The sequence below is a fragment of the Notolepis coatsorum genome, assembly GCF_963971535.1.
Source record: "Notolepis coatsorum genome assembly, chromosome: 19".
In the NCBI taxonomy this organism is placed as follows: Eukaryota; Metazoa; Chordata; class Actinopteri; order Aulopiformes; family Paralepididae; genus Notolepis; species Notolepis coatsorum.
The window spans coordinates 6,675,981-6,692,471 of NC_140183.1; the positions used below are offsets into that span (position 1 = coordinate 6,675,981).

At 46.1% G+C, this 16,491-nt stretch overlaps 1 protein-coding gene across 1 annotated transcript in view; it reads right to left on the reverse strand.

Moving 5' to 3' along the window:
- LOC311246348 (protein LYRIC-like) overlaps positions 1-7,363 on the reverse strand; it is a 37,895-nt gene extending 30,532 nt beyond the window's left edge. The window contains exons 1-3 of the mRNA XM_084336502.1: positions 6,487-7,363; positions 6,103-6,237; positions 5,237-5,312 (exon numbers count right to left, since the gene is read on the reverse strand). Coding sequence (XP_084192628.1) covers positions 5,237-5,312; positions 6,103-6,237; positions 6,487-6,837 — 562 coding nt within the window. The 5' untranslated portion in view covers positions 6,838-7,363. The remainder of the gene's footprint in view (positions 1-5,236; positions 5,313-6,102; positions 6,238-6,486) is intronic.
- Positions 7,364-16,491: the final 9,128 nt, after the last annotated feature.

A 16,491-nucleotide genomic window follows, 5' to 3' on the forward strand; every position in this document is an offset into this window, starting at 1 on the left:
TAGTTCGCACATAATTACATTTAGTCCTTTAGCTGACGCTTTTATCCAAAGCGACTTACAAGTTTTGTACAACAAGACAGCAGGAAGGGTACAACTCTATCAGCTGAGTAACAATGTTCATCAAAGTGTTGAGTGCTATAGTGTAGGTTAGTATATTAGGACAAGTGCATGACAGTAAGGTTAGTTAGGGTTAAATTTTTTTTCTTCATTTAATTTCAGATGATTGAAGAAGTGAGTCTTTAGTCGACAGCGAAAGATTGGACGGGTTTCGGCTGTCTCCTAACTGGGGTGGGCAGTTCGTTCCACCATTGTGGGTCAAGGACCGAGAATAGGCGACTTCTCTTTGATGACCCTCCCGGAGCTCGGATATGAGTAGGTCCGAGATGGCCAGAAGATGCAGAGCGTAGGGGTTTTGAGGGTGTGTAGTTAGAGACCATTGACCGGAGGTAGGCGGAAGCCGTTCCCTTCACTGCACGATATGCCAGGTCGACGGCCATCAGTACAGGATGGGATAGTCTACGGCTCCTACTACTAGAGTAGCACCGTCTGACACCTGATATCTCCCCTGGCTGAGGGGTGGGGGGGCTTTCCCTTTGGATGACAAGTAGATGTTTGGTCTGCAGTCTGGGTAACCTGGGCTGGACTCCAGGTGGGTGAGAGAGAGCAGCAAGTCAGCAGTCTGGGTAACCTGGGCTGGACTCCAGGTGGGTTAGAGAGAGCAGTAAGTCAGCAGTCTGGGTAACCTGGGCTGGACTCCAGGTGGGTGAGAGAGAGCAGCAAGTCAGCAGTCTGGGTAACCTGGGCTGGACTCCAGGTGGGTGAGAGAGAGCAGCAAGTCAGCAGTCTGGGTAACCTGGGCTGGACTCCAGGTGGGTTAGAAAGAGCAGCAAGTCAGCAGTCAGGGTAACCTGGGCTGGACTCCAGGTGGGTTAGAGAGAGCAGCAAGTCAGCAGTCTGGGTAACCTGGGCTGGACTCCAGGTGGGTTAGAGAGAGCAGTAAGTCAGCAGTCTGGGTAACCTGGGCTGGACTCCAGGTGGGTTAGAGAGAGCAGTAAGTCAGCAGTCTGGGTAACCTGGGCTGGACTCCAGGTGGGTTAGAGAGAGCAGTAAGTCAGCAGTCTGGGTAACCTGGGCTGGACTCCAGGTGGGTTAGAGAGAGCAGCAAGTCAGCAGTCTGGGTAACCTGGGCTGGACTCCAGGTGGGTGAGAGAGAGCAGCAAGTCAGCAGTCTGGGTAACCTGGGCTGGACTCCAGGTGGGTTAGAAAGAGCAGCAAGTCAGCAGTCAGGGTAACCTGGGCTGGACTCCAGGTGGGTTAGAGAGAGCAGTAAGTCAGCAGTCTGGGTAACCTGGGCTGGACTCCAGGTGGGTTAGAGAGAGCAGTAAGTCAGCAGTCTGGGTAACCTGGGCTGGACTCCAGGTGGGTTAGAGAGAGCAGTAAGTCAGCAGTCTGGGTAACCTGGGCTGGACTCCAGGTGGGTGAGAGAGAGCAGCAAGTCAGCAGTCTGGGTAACCTGGGCTGGACTCCAGGTGGGTTAGAAAGAGCAGCAAGTCAGCAGTCAGGGTAACCTGGGCTGGACTCCAGGTGGGTTAGAGAGAGCAGCAAGTCAGCAGTCTGGGTAACCTGGGCTGGACTCCAGGTGGGTTAGAGAGAGCAGTAAGTCAGCAGTCTGGGTAACCTGGGCTGGACTCCAGGTGGGTTAGAGAGAGCAGTAAGTCAGCAGTCTGGGTAACCTGGGCTGGACTCCAGGTGGGTTAGAGAGAGCAGTAAGTCAGCAGTCTGGGTAACCTGGGCTGGACTCCAGGTGGGTTAGAGAGAGCAGTAAGTCAGCAGTCTGGGTAACCTGGGCTGGACTCCAGGTGGGTTAGAGAGAGCAGTAAGTCAGCAGTCTGGGTAACCTGGGCTGGACTCCAGGTGGGTTAGAGAGAGCAGCAAGTCAGCAGTCTGGGTAACCTGGGCTGGACTCCAGGTGGGTTAGAGAGAGCAGCAAGTCAGCAGTCTGGGTAACCTGGGCTGGACTCCAGGTGGGTTAGAGAGAGCAGTAAGTCAGCAGTCTGGGTAACCTGGGCTGGACTCCAGGTGGGTTAGAGAGAGCAGCAAGTCAGCAGTCTGGGTAACCTGGGCTGGACTCCAGGTGGGTTAGAGAGAGCAGATCAACGTGGGCTCTGGGGATCACCATGGGTCCTTGAGGAGGTCCCAAGCAGAATGAGCAATTGTTTCATTTCAATGTTTAAGTTAAGCCCAATGAGAATCGTATATATATATATATAACTTATATAAGACTATTTGGATGGGCTTCACTTTCTCCACTGTCATCTCCTCAGCTACAGTAGATAGTTGTGGAATTCTGGACTTAATCATATTTAACATCATGAGATGACGGTCCCCGAGACAGAGTCTTGTAAAATAGGAGTCCATGACCAAAACTATTTGACGGTCCTCAACATGAAAAGGGTTGAGAACCACTGACAAGGTATTAGGGAAAATACTCTAAAATGGTAGCTAATCAAATGACCAGTTAATTGCTAAATGAAAGAAGTTTAAACTAAATCTTCACTTATTCCGTCAAATTAAGTTAAGTATACATGGCCACGTGACCCGAGCACTGACCCCAGTACTCCTAGTTTCAGTGTGTAATTCATGGCACAACTCAGCATCCAAGAATGATTTAGTCTCTCGATGTTGAATACCGTACATATTTCTTTCTGAAATAGGGGGAGGGACTTCACCTCTCTATGGCGAAATGAGGCAAAGACAGCACTCATACGAGTACAGTACAGTATAAGGGCCTGTGTCGACCGGGGACGTTTTATGCGTTGTCAGCTCCTTTCTGTCATTAATTTCTATGCTACAGACGCGACAAGCGCGCTCCTTTTCCCAACGCCGCGCCTCGCGTTTTAACGCTCTCAGCGGCAGCGTTTTTGGGCGGAGCGCTCCCAGCGCCTAAAGTTGAAACTAGTTCAACTTTTGGAGAGGAGCGGCGCTCATCAAGGTAACTTTTTTCGACCGACCAATCAACATCGAGCAAGTGGCGGAGACGCGAGACTCAGGAAAACGCTCTGAGCATGCATATTTTTGCTTTTCAAAGCGGTTTGCCTTGAAAAAGAATTCCCCGGTGGACACAAAGCCTAAAGGGGGGGAAACAGTGTAAATATATATATGCATGTATACAGTAGTATGGTATTAGTGTGGGGGCAGAAACTTTATTCAATCGTTAACACATCGGCCTGTAGCTGAAGACTATCTTTTATACAAAAGTTGGCCACTTACCGCAAAGTAGTGCACTGACCCGATTGCTGCAAATACTATAGTGACATATTAAAAGTCAAACTGAAAACAGTGACTAAGGGGCATCGATAACACACCATATGGTGTGTACACTTTCATCCAGCGCGCCTTACAGTACAGCGAGAGCATTACGATCTTCAGCACGGGTGGTCCCAGTGGGAATCAAACCGGTAACCTTGACAGGGTTAGAGCCATGCTCTTCCATACAGAGCAATGCAGGACCGCAGGATAATATCAAGCGACTGTGTGGAATTAAATAACCGTAATATTTTCCTAAATTATCATAGGAGTCGTAACGTTTTACAAGGTAGGAAAATTAACAGCCAGCCACCAGCCAAATTCCAGTGGTTTTTGGTTGTAGCTACTAAATAACTCTATCGTCTACTTTGGTTAGAAAGACCACTTCTTCTAACTCTGCGTTTAGCTTCTTCTGGTTCTAACTAGGGCTGCACGATTTTGGGAAATAATCTAATTGCGATTATTCTGACAGATATTGCGATTGCGATTTGCGATGCGATTATAACATATTTTAGATTTTTTTTACAAGAAGAATGTTGCTGCTTTCTGTAGTCGGGTCCCAACTGCAAAATTACTGTATTACCCTGTATTATACACTTTTACTATCATGTAGACTATTCTGCTTTGTGTTTACATGTGATGTATTGTATACATGCACATTTATTATGTTCTTGTGTGATGTATCGCACATTTTATTGCTGTGTGATGTATTGCAAATGTTATTGCTGTCATCTTGGCCAGGTCTACCTTGCAAAGGAGATCTAGTATCTCAATGGGACTTCCTGGTTTAAAAAAAAAAGGCAGGCTTGGCGATTTGATAATTGCATTGATTAAAAAACGATTAATCGTGCAGCCCTAGTTCTAACTCTGCGTTTACCTTCTTCTGGTTCTAACTCTGCGTTTAGCTTCTTCTGGTTCCAACTCTGCGTTTACCTTCTTCTGGTTCTAACTCTGCGTTTACCTTCTTCTGGTTCTAACTCTGCGTTTACCTTCTTCTGGTTCTAACTCTGCGTTTAGCTTCTTCTGGTTCTAACTCTGCGTTTAGCTTCTTCTGGTTCTAACTCTGCGTTTAGCTTCTTCTGGTTCCAACTCTGCGTTTACCTTCTTCTGGTTCTAACTCTGCGTTTACCTTCTTCTGGTTCTAACTCTGCGTTTACCTTCTTCTGGGTTTAACTCTGCGTTTACCTTCTTCTGGTTCTAACTCTGCGTTTAGCTTCTTCTGGTTCTAACTCTGCGTTTAGCTTCTTCTGGTTCTAACTCTGCGTTTAGCTTCTTCTGGTTCTAACTCTGCGTTTAGCTTCTTCTGGTTCTTCTAAAAGGCCCTCCCATAGTCAAGCGGAACGTACACGGATCAGACCAGGCATGTCCGCAGTCGTTTGGGCTTTCATAGTCGAGCGTACCTTCGCGTGCCAATTTCCTACATGTCTCGCGCCAGTTTACACAATCTTTCCCACGCTGTTTAGACTTCTGTCATGTCGTCGTCGTCGTCATCCGATGTCAAAATAAAGAGTCTAGGTTATCTACGTTTCCAATATTTCGAAATAAAACTGGCAGTTTTACACACTTCATTTAGAAAAGCCAGATGATGAAAAAAGACATGGTCCAAATGTATATGAATTGGAATGGATGACGATTAGCGATAGTAAAACCAAATTTAGCGTCATCTACCTGCCAACGTTTTACCGGACCAATCCTACCCATCAATCATGATCGCACGTGTTCAGAGTAAAATGCAGATCGGCGTCACATTAAATGCAGGTTGATGTCAACCAAAACCCAGAGCAGCGTTTTGTGTGACACCAAGTGAGCGGCGCGAACGTCTGCGAGGTTAGAAAATTGGAGCTTCGCACTTGGAATCCGCACGGACCTCCGCAGAGTCTGTCCGCATACATTCCGCTCGACTATGGGCGGGCCTTAACACTGCGTTTACCGTCTTCTGGTTCTTTTCCGGCAGCGGTCTTGGTCTCCTTGGCAACCTGCTTGGCCTTCTTCTTTGATTTCTTTACCTGGAAACACAGAAATAGACAGAAGTTAAAAGGCTGACCTACTGTATGATACACGCTGCACACTTTCTGCCCCCTAACGGCGACGTCTGCGAGTCACACACCGAGCCACGGACAATCAATCAAATCAACATGTTCAGGGTCTATATTTACAGTAATTTAAACTGCATACACCACCCCAGACAGACTAAACCTGGAACATATACTTACACAGTGTGGTTCCTTTTAAAAGGCGCCACAGACCTACTAGCGGCATTTGTGCAGCCAAATTCCAAGTTATCATCGATATTGCTACAACCCGTGACCCTGCAAATAAACACCCACGCTCCGCCATCAAAAATAAACACAGTGTACAGTACATGTGGGGCTGTGTACTGTACATGTGGGGCTGTGTGGTTTCCAGAGGGCCGCATTTGATCGTGAATCTGACAACATCCGACACTCTCTTTAAGTCAGGAGCCATCGTCGTGGATTATGCTGCATCTGCAAGTTCAGCCGGTAACCGGACACTGCCAGTTGGTCCGACTACATCATCACAGCACGACAGTGCGCCTGAGGAATGGAGGGAGAGTGCCCCACGCCACGTGTACTAATGGCTTAAGAAGAGTAAGATCCACAAGCAATGGCTCAACGATATCTAGTCTTTTATACAAACATTCTCAAGGCGTGCGAACGGACAAACAGAGACGCTCTAGTCGGTTTGTGGCATTTGTTGAAACACCTCACTCTAGTACAGGAGGACACAGCGGGGCAGACTTGTTTGCTTCTGTCCACAGCAGAGAGTAGCACTTACCTCTGAAGCCTTCTCAGCCTTAACCTCTGGTGGAGGTGGTTGATGATGATGTGGCACAATCTCATCTGACACTATGGCTTCCTCTTGTGGCTGCTCAGCCACTGCACTCCCGTTTGGCTGGGCCGTCTGGGCTTTCTGTCGGGGGGGAGAGAGAGAGAGTGGGGACAAGGGTTCAGATAAACACGCTGGCAAGCCAATCTCGTTTTCAGACAGAGCAATGCCTGTCCAAGTCTAGCTTTAGCACGTCCTAGCAGCAGCAGCACTGAGGTGGAGCTGGACTATTGGCCACCACTGTGCCACGACTGAACTGTAGTGTGACGTTAGCCAGTTAGCTAGCATCGCTACAAGGCGACGAGCTTCCCTCTCTATCTATACAATACGTGCCTTCTCTGACTTCTTCTTCCTCTTCTTCTCCTCGGATTTCACCACAGGCTTGGCGACGGCTGGCCCGATGTCCTCCTCGCCGTCATCCCAATCAGTGGTCACGGTGGGTCGTTGTTTCCTGAAGAAGAGACGTCTGCACGCCGAGGCCCAGAAGGCGACCATGAGCAACAGCCCGAGGCCGGCGGTTAGGAGGATCACCCAGGGCGGAGTGGTGCTCACCCAGGGCTTCAGCCCCAGCAGGTCCACGCCGAGCTCGGAGTGCAGCAGGTCCAGTCCGCCGGACAACACCTCACTCAGACGCCGCGCGAGCAGCTCGACCTGCCGGGAGGTCGCGTCCTGCCAGTTCTCCATTATTACAGTAGTAACCGTTTTTATATAAACAACAGACTAGTGTTAAAGTCACGCTTACCGGCTGCTACACCACTAGCTCCGCTGCTAGCCGCGACAACGCTAGCTAAAAATAACGGAACGGTTTCGACATGATGCTGGCAAAACAATAAAGGCATCACCTGCTTTCCATCGACATCCGCCCTAAGCAGCTAGCTGCTGGCGCACTACTAGCTAACGCTGACGACGACCCCCCTCTCTCGGGGATACAATACAACTGCGCTCTTGTTTTGAGTTTGAACTGGACTCACTGGCGAGCTAACGGTCTGAAACCAGAGTCGGGAGGACGCCGGGCGGCTAACGTTCAAGCTAACTAAACGTGACGGGCTGAAGAGACTCGAGCTGACCGGTGAGCAGCAGCAGCAGCAGCGCGCGCCACAATGCAGCCTCCACTGTGTGTCTGTCTGTGTGAGTCTGGCGCGTGGCTTCACCTCAGATGGCTCCTCCGGTCTGACTGCTGCGCTCACGAGCCCCGCCGCTGCCACTGACAGCTACAATCAACCGGGGGGGGGGGGTCATGGCGCGCGCACCCTTCTCCTGATTGGCTAGGCGTCACGATTCAAAATAAATATTTGGCGGGTCATCACCCCGCAAGCCCCGCCCCCCCCCCACACACACACACACAACATCAGCCCAGTGGGTGGTGGTGGACCTACCTGTTATTATAAAATAGTTAGGGTACAACGACATGTTGAAAGAGTTTTTTTTTCATGCCACCAAGGAAGGCACTAGTATAGGCAAACAAAATGTTCAGTATGAAACATATGAACTGCCAGCCTACACCCAGTGTGAGTTGTTGTATGGCTATGTTTGTACAGTACTGTATATATGTATTATGTCATGTACATGTCATAAATGTCATGATATATATCTGTATGCTGTGTATGTCATAAATGTCATTATGAATTGAACATGGGGGACCCCCGATGTAAACAAGACAAAAGTCTTTCTCTGGTCTGCATCCCCTTAACAAGTGTGTGTGTTGAGCCGTACTGTATTGTACCCATTCTGCAATCTGTTAATAAAGTTTTCAACCAATCAATCACTCAAAAGGCACACACACACCGATCAGAGAAAAAGGAGACAGACTCCACTGCACCTTAGTTCAGTATGATAACTAGATATATCGGTTGATAAGAGTATAAGCATTTATTTGTCACATAGTCAGGCGGGCCTATAGATAAGTAAAATAGGCCTATTTTTATTGCTTCAGTAAAAACATAAACAAGGACATAAAAGCGACAACATTATTCTGATAACTATTATTTAGAATGAAGTGTAGGCTCTTATGTTCATGGCTACTACATTAAAAATACAGTACTTAGTGTGCACTTTTGCTTTCAAACTGGATTAACCCTTTCACTGCCACACTACCAAATGGTTAACCTATTTCACTACGACAATACAGAAGGTTAACCCTTTCACTGCCACACGACAAAGGGTTAACCCTTTCACTACCACACTACAGAAGGTTGACCCTTTACTATCACACTAGACGGTTAACTGTCTGTAGTGTGAAGGTTAGGTTAACCCTTTACTGTCACACTAACGTTAACCGTCTGTAGTGTGATAGTAAAGGGTTAACCTTCTGTAGTGTGGTAGTGAAAGGGTTAAAGCAGTCAAATCCACCAGGGGTTGTAAAATCTGACTTTGAACCATATAGTAGGACCTAGGTTTGTAAACAGTTTGACAACCAGTGAAGGGAAGAAACGGTTATCTAATCATTAACTGCTATATCATTTTATAGAGATAAGCCTTAATTAATTAATATCTTTTAAGGCATATTGCTACAATTTAAGACATACCTATTTAGGCTTTGCTTTTATATCAGAATCCATGCCCCCCCCCCCCCCATGTATTGTATCTTCTTGTTATCCTCATCTAATCTTGTTATATTAATGCTTGATTCTGGTTGGAGGGCGTCTGTTAAAAGAAGTAGTTCCATCCAAACTGTCTCTAAATCAATACGCTGGCCAGTTATGTACTGTAGTGTATAGGCCTGGTGTTTCGGTCTGCCACCCTCAATGTCATGTTCTCTTTGTTTTATTCATTTTCATTTTAAATACTTTAATTTTTGTAGTATGAATATTGCTTTCTTTCACATTGCATATTAATTTGATATATTGTTCAGCGCTACAATGGACCTGCATCACTCTACCACCAAAGGCATTTAACCCTTTATCTGCCAGGGATTATTCTGATCTTAATCCACTGTCTGCCAGTACTGTAAGTCTATGGAGATGTTCCCCTTCTTTGCAGGGCTATAACTTTTTAAATTGTATTGCTAAATTGACATTACTATGGCCCATTCAACATCAAGTATCTATCGTTTAGGATGTAGCAATGTTCTACTTTTTCATTCACATATTCATACTAAAATACGGTCTAAAGTATAAATATGTTTTTATCGTTTTCTGCAGCATTCTGCAGAACGTGATTTATAGCCACAAATACTTATATTAGATCATCAAATGTAGTTTGATACCGATTGACGTCAGATAAAAAAATTCAATTGTACAAGGTCCTAAGCGTCATGCATCATCATCTGCTGGTGACCGGAGGGGGGTTTATAAGTCCGTGGCCGACGTTAAATAATTTATGTAGTATGGGCGATACATAGATCACAGCAGTTTATATGGATCATAATATTCAAACACGCTGAAACTTACCGCAGCTTCCTCTGACCGTTGGGTGGTCAGCGTGGAGCAGAAAGTTCGCGATTATGGGATGTTGATATATGCGATCCATTTCCAGGTTGTATAATAATATATACGTCCAAATCATGTTGTTTATCGAGTTATTGGCAACTGATCGCTGTCCAGTGTGTCGAGCTGGAGTCCCGCTAACGATAGCGAGTGCCCGGACCGAATATGGATGAGCACCACTTCCGGCGCGTCACTTCCTGTTTGGGCGATCCGCCGATCGGCCACCAGATGGCGCTCTTGAACCGTTGGAGAGTTGAGAGGAGATCAACAGGAGATCTCAAGTCTCCGTGGGTGAAATATGATTGCCATCACAGATTTTAGAAATATTGATCTCAAAGACGCCTTACGGCGTCATTGGCAGATTACGCATGGCGGAGAATGACGTGGTAACACGTCATTGGCGAATAAAGGTTCAGCTCTACAGAGCATGCATCGGTGTATTACAGTAACAGTTTTTTATTTTATCTCTTTCATTGTTGCCCTCTTTTCACTTGTGTTTTTGTCCTATTTATTCCGGGATGTCCCGATCCGATCACGTGATTTTCCGAAGATCGGGATCGGCAAAAAAAATAAAAAATAAATCTGCCATTTCTTTTTTCAACAAACATGACCATGTTCACGTCTTAAACTCATACTGAGGCCTTAGTTTTGGTTTTAAATTGCATATCATCATTCATTTATTTATTGTCACACAGAGCAGAAGAATTTTGCCAAAACAAACCAATAGTATCCAGCTGCAGAACGACAGACCAGCGACACTCCCAGACCCAAATAAAAATAATATATTTTTTTTTAATCCCAATTTCTCACATTACATTCACCCTGAATGTTGACGTTATCCAGGTGAAAAGTTAACTTCATTCAAGCGAGGCATTGCAATCCTTGACATAAATCATTTGATGTATAATTAAATTAAAGGAAATGCGTTTGGGTCTGAGAGTGTGGCTGGTCTGCCGTTCTGCAGCTGGATACTATTGGTTTGTTTTGGCAAAATTCTTCTGCTCTGTGTGACAATAAATAAATTAATGATGATATGCAATTTTAAACCAAAACTAAGGCCTCAGTATGAGTTTAAGACGTGAACATGGTCATGTTTGTTGAATAAAAAAAAAAAATCCCGGATCGGGAAAGATCGGTATCGGTAGATACTCAAAATCACATGATCGGGATCGGATCAAGAGCAAAAAAACGTGATCGGGACATCCCTTATCCCTTTTATACGTACGCTGAACCGTTTGTATTTGTAATCTCGATGGCGTAAAAATCAAATCAAACACACAATTACACATCTTTTCATCAAAATTTATTGGATTTTGTCCTCAAACAAGTATAAAATATAAATCTTTTCTAAATCAAGCTAAATCAAGCCACAGCCTCAAGAAACAGTTGGGATATAAATTAATAGCATTGCACAAATTGTCTGGCTCAAGGGGTTTGCTAAAGCTGATGTTTGCAGGGGGTGGGGGGGGGGGGGGGGGGGGGTGTAGATTGAGTTACAGAACTCAACATAAATACACACCCCTTGCTTTTATCATTCAAAGTCTACAACAGTTATCTGTCCTTCACGGATGCTGCACATACTGGCAGTGAGTAAAACATCATGTCATATAAGGGAGGGTCAGTTCCACAGACACAGAATGATACAGATCCTGACCTTGTGTGACAGCCTCGTCTGGGGGAGGAGTCCTCTTCTGAGGCCCTGGGGGAGAAGTCTGAGGCCCCAGGGGAGGAGTCCTCTTCTGAGGAGGAGTCTGAGGCCCCAGGGGAGGAGTCTGAGGCCCCAGGGGAGGAGTCCTCTTCTGAGGCCCCGCCCCTCTTCTGAGTCCCCAGGGGAGGAGTCCTATTCTGAGGCCCCGCCCCTCATCTGAGGAGGAGGAGTCGTCTTCTGCCCACAGCGTCCTCAGAGCCCCCTCTAGTGGCCAACCCATTGGGACCGGGTGAGAGGTGATTAGCGTGGTCCCCTCTGGAGTCAATCAGTCGACTAATCGCTCGTTATGGTCGACTAAGACTTTATCTGAGTCGATTAGTCGAATTTAATGCTGAATGAGTTATTTTTAGGGACATCGGCGGGCACATCTCAGGCGAGCACCAGACGTGAAGAGGTTTCCACATGTAGGAAACGCAATTCTACAGAATTTCTACAACTATTGGTCGATTAACAAGTTCTTTAGCGGAGGACAGTCGTGGGTGATACATAAAAGCTATTATAACTGTTCTACAGCTCCACCCTTTCTCCAATCGGGTGATTGATACTCAAGCTCAATATTTAGATCTGGAAAAGCCCTACTGCATAATGTACAGTATCCTCAGATCTTAGTATATCACATTTCTGTATCTGTGTATATCTGTGTCATCTAACGAAGGCCACAAGACCTGAAACACGACAGCCCGATAAACACCTTTGTGTTTCTGAAATGAGCGTCTCTTCTACTCCAGCAGATTCTTTTAAGTTGAGAGACAGCAGGTCTTCCTTCCACGGTATCCGTGTCAAGCGAACCAACCCTGTAACTGTTGTCGCTTGTAATCACATACAGCATACTATCATCGTTTAAAAAAAAAATTATTGTAATTTGAGCTGTGTCGAAGCAGTACAGTTTGTAGTTAAACGTTTGAGAAAGGTCTGAACAGAAACACTTTGTAATAAAGCACCGGTCTCCCAAGCACAGGCACAGAATGAACCCCCGTTTTAAAAATCCTACTGTCAATGAATAATAGACGATGGAAAATGGAAAACGACCTATTTCTAATAGGTAACAGAGAATAGCAAAACATTATAGCAACCATTAAAATATAATTTAAATTATAAACGAGTACTCTGTGCCTCGGGAAACTGGGCCCAAAAAAAAAGAGTGAAGCTATTCGCTGGATGTTGTCGGTAACCTTCAACAAACGACTGAATGAATGACGAGGTCTCTGTAGATAACAGGGGGTGGGGGGGGGGGGGGGGGGAGTGAGGACTATTGAGAGAATCCAGATATGATGTGGCGCATAAGAGGACAGCAGGTAACTACTCAGATCACAAGGTTAGCACTCAGCTCTACTGTACAAGGTTAACTGGGATACATGATGAGCGGCATGGAAGGAGAACTCACGGAGGCGCGGCAGACCTGGGCAAAACTAGATCTGACATAATAATAATAATGATTTCAGATATTTGAGCTGCTGGATAATAATAAATTCCTTACCATCATTATGTAAAAAAAGGTAAAAGAAGCACACCTTGTTTTTCTTTTTCTTCTTCTATGTTATCCAGGTGTCACTTCAGAACATGGGAACTTGAGCTGGTACACCCAAGATGGCCTCCGGCTCATCCCTTTCCTCGCCCGTTTCAACCCCCCCCCCCGTCTTCCTCCGTTGAGTTCTAATTCCACGTTGTGTCGCACAGACGGAAAGCAAACCAAAGTACCAAACATTTTCCACTTGGGCTACACTTCACTGGACTCTAAAACGAAATCTATCTCAGGAAAAAAAAGAGAAAAAAAACACTATTCTATCGTACGTGTATATTTGTATGAATCGATTTCATTAACAAGCAAAATGTCCAGACAGAGGAGACGTATTTGGCACGACTCACAAAGAGAAACATAGAAAAAAAACACAGAGAAGTTACTGTCTATAGTAGTACGAGAGTAAAAGACTGTAAAAGACTGAGCTGGGGACCTGGAGACAGACGAAGTCGGGTCTGTGGTTAATAAACGCTGCTATAATACAGATGACAGGGGAATATCAGTCAATAATCCAAACCGTAAGCTATACAGTGTATTATTCCTATGGTCCAGGACGCCTCATAGGTTTAGGTTCATGTTCACAAATATTGGTAGTGTAAACTACTAACAAGTCGGTCGCAGTCAACCAGCACCTGCTAACGGGTCTGACCCTTTAGCTCAGCTGGTTATAGTGTAAACTACAGTCAACCAGCACCTGCTAACGGGTCTGACCCTTTAGCTCAGCTGGTTATAGTGTAAACTACAGTCAACCAGCACCTGCTAACGGGTCTGACCCTTTAGCTCAGCTGGTTATAGTGTAAACTACAGTCAACCAGCACCTGCTAACGGGTCTGACCCTTTAGCTCAGCTGGTTAGTATAAACTACAGTCAACCAGCACCTGCTAACGGGTCTGACCCTTTAGTTCAGCTGGTTAGTGTAAACTACAGTCAACCAGCACCTGCTAACGGGTCTGACCCTTTAGCTCAGCTGGTTAGTGTAAACTACAGTCAACCAGCATCTGCTAACGTGTCTGACCCTTTAGCTCAGCTGGTTAGTGTAAACTACAGTCAACCAGCACCTGCTAACAGGTCTGACCCTTTAGCTCAGCTGGTTAGTGTAAACTACAGTCAACCAGCACCTGCTAACGGTTTTGACCCTTTAGCTCAGCTGGTTAATGTAAACTACAGTCAACCAGCACCTGCTAACGGGTCTGACCCTTTAGCTCAGCTGGTTAGTGTAAACTACAGTCAACCAGCACCTGCTAACGGTTTTGACCCTTTAGCTCAGCTGGTTAGTGTAAACTACAGTCAACCAGCACCTGCTAACGGTTTTGACCCTTTAGCTCAGCTGGTTAGTGTAAACTACAGTCAACCAGCACCTGCTAAGGGGTCTGACTCTTTAGCTCAGCTGGTTAGTGTAAACTACAGGCAACCAGCACCTGCTAACGGGTCTGACCCTTTAGCTCAGCTGGTTAGTGTAAACTACAGTCAACCAGCACCGGCTAACGGGTCTGACCCTTTAGCTCAGCTGGTTAGTGTAAACTACAGTCAACCAGCACCTGCTAACGGGTCTGACCCTTTAGCTCAGCTGGTTAGTGTAAACTACAGTCAACCAGCACCTGCTAACGGGTCTGACCCTTTAGCTCAGCTGGTTAGTGTAAACTACAGTCAACCAGCACCTGCTAACGGCTCTGACCCTTTAGCTCAGCTGGTTAGTGTAAACTACAGTCAACCAGCACCTGCTAACGGGTCTGACCCTTTAGCTCAGCTGGTTAGTGCGGCCGTCTGTGGATCCTATGGTTCCGGGTTCAAATCCACTCGGTTACAGTAGCACTGTCCTAGACCATGAGAATAACATGGATGGATTTGAATCTGGGCTAGTTTTGCCACCAAATCGTCCCATTATTTTGAAGTATCGGTGGCAGCGATGTGCAGCATCACTGGCTGGATCAGAACCGCACCCAGGCTCATGGTGACACGGCGCTGAACCCCCCTGCAGAAACACACAGGTCCGGGCTTCAGATCTCAGCCACCAAGGACCACGAGCGCTTACGGCGCTCTGCTTCACTTTGTGCTGACGTGCCTCCTACACTTAGTCATTTCTTCACAGATCATGTTTGTATAGCCGAGACCGGGCTTCCTCTGTGCCTCAAGTAAACCAACTCAAATACTGTATGTACAAAAATTATCAGTTGACAGTCTTGGGTTATTGCATGCAGTACGGGATTAAAGGAACAACACGTGACATTTTAAAATTCAGCCAGTTACTGTTTCCTCACAAGGCTCTTCTCACGCTGCATGAGACACAGGGTTCCACACGTATTTGTAACCCGCTTTTGAGTGGAGGGGCTCTTTAAGGTGGGAAATGTGCAAAAAAAATTGCAGTCTTTTTTAACCCTATAATTTCCATGAGTTTTCCAAAGGTTTATGGGTATCTCGTAATTAATTTTTTTACAACCGTGGGAACCCTGATTTCAGTTACCCCCCCAAAAAAAACAACACTTATTAGCATTGTTAGCTTTCCCCATCGATGAGCCACACATGAGCCAGTTGGGCTGCGGCTGGCTTCAGTGGGGAATGCCAGGATGCTCCTAGACTACGCAGCCCCTGGTAGAGAACCATCTCCTACACAGCATGGAAGGTACCCGGTGAAGCAACAGGGTCATATAACAAAATGTCAGGGTATCTCTCAGAGGACACACAACATCCCCAAAGTCAAGAGTCTTTTAGGCATATTTTAGCTCTAGCGGAGAGAGCGGAGTTCGGCAACGCATCACCGCTCGATACGAACAAGCCTCCCGCACAGGGGATCTCGCTCTCGACGGTGTCCACGCGGGTTCGAGACCTCCCTGTCCGCCAACCGGAAGCTGTCGTCGTCCTGCTCAACCGAAACGTCAGAGCCACGTAGGCACAACATGGGTTTACCTTTTCAAAGCTGTGTGAGCATCGCCACCATGTCCACCGGAAGTGAAAAGCTTTTTTACGTGTTACGAGAACAGTAGAGAGAGAGATAGATAGAGAGAGAGAGGACATGGAACAGGATTTGGTAGACCTTCCGTCACGACGAGGTGACAAGAGATTGTTGAGCTGTTCCATCACGGCGTGGACTGAAACAGCCCTTCCACACGCACACGCACACACACACACAGAGAGAGAGAGAGAGAAGGACGCTACTCGCCAACGTCTGTCTGTACAGGACATTGATGAGGGGTTTGATTTGATCGGTCCGTTCAAAGTCAGTCTCCCGTCTGTCTCTTGTCTCTTTGTATTCAGTAGTTCCTTTAGACGAGACAGAGATCCGACACACATTTGGAAAACGTGTCATGGGAAGAAGTGCACATCATAAAACATAAATATTACAATGGTGGAGTTGGAGAGGGGAGAAAAATTCATAGATAGATAGATAGATAGATAGATAGATAGATAGATAGATAGATAGATAGATAGATAGAAAGTCCTAACATCCACAACACAACATAAAAAAGCAACACAGAAAGAAAAAAAAACGGGCAGCATTTGTTGGTATATAAATTAGAAAATAAAAAAGACAAAAACTTTTGAAAAGTGTTTAAAAACATCAACCTTTACATGAGTTTCAGTTGAAAACGGCCTCACAACATTGTGCAAATTAGTTGAAAGAAAGCAGTGGGCAATCGTTCCAGAGGTGAAATCTGTGCCGTGTGAACATCTCTGGAACCAGACACTAT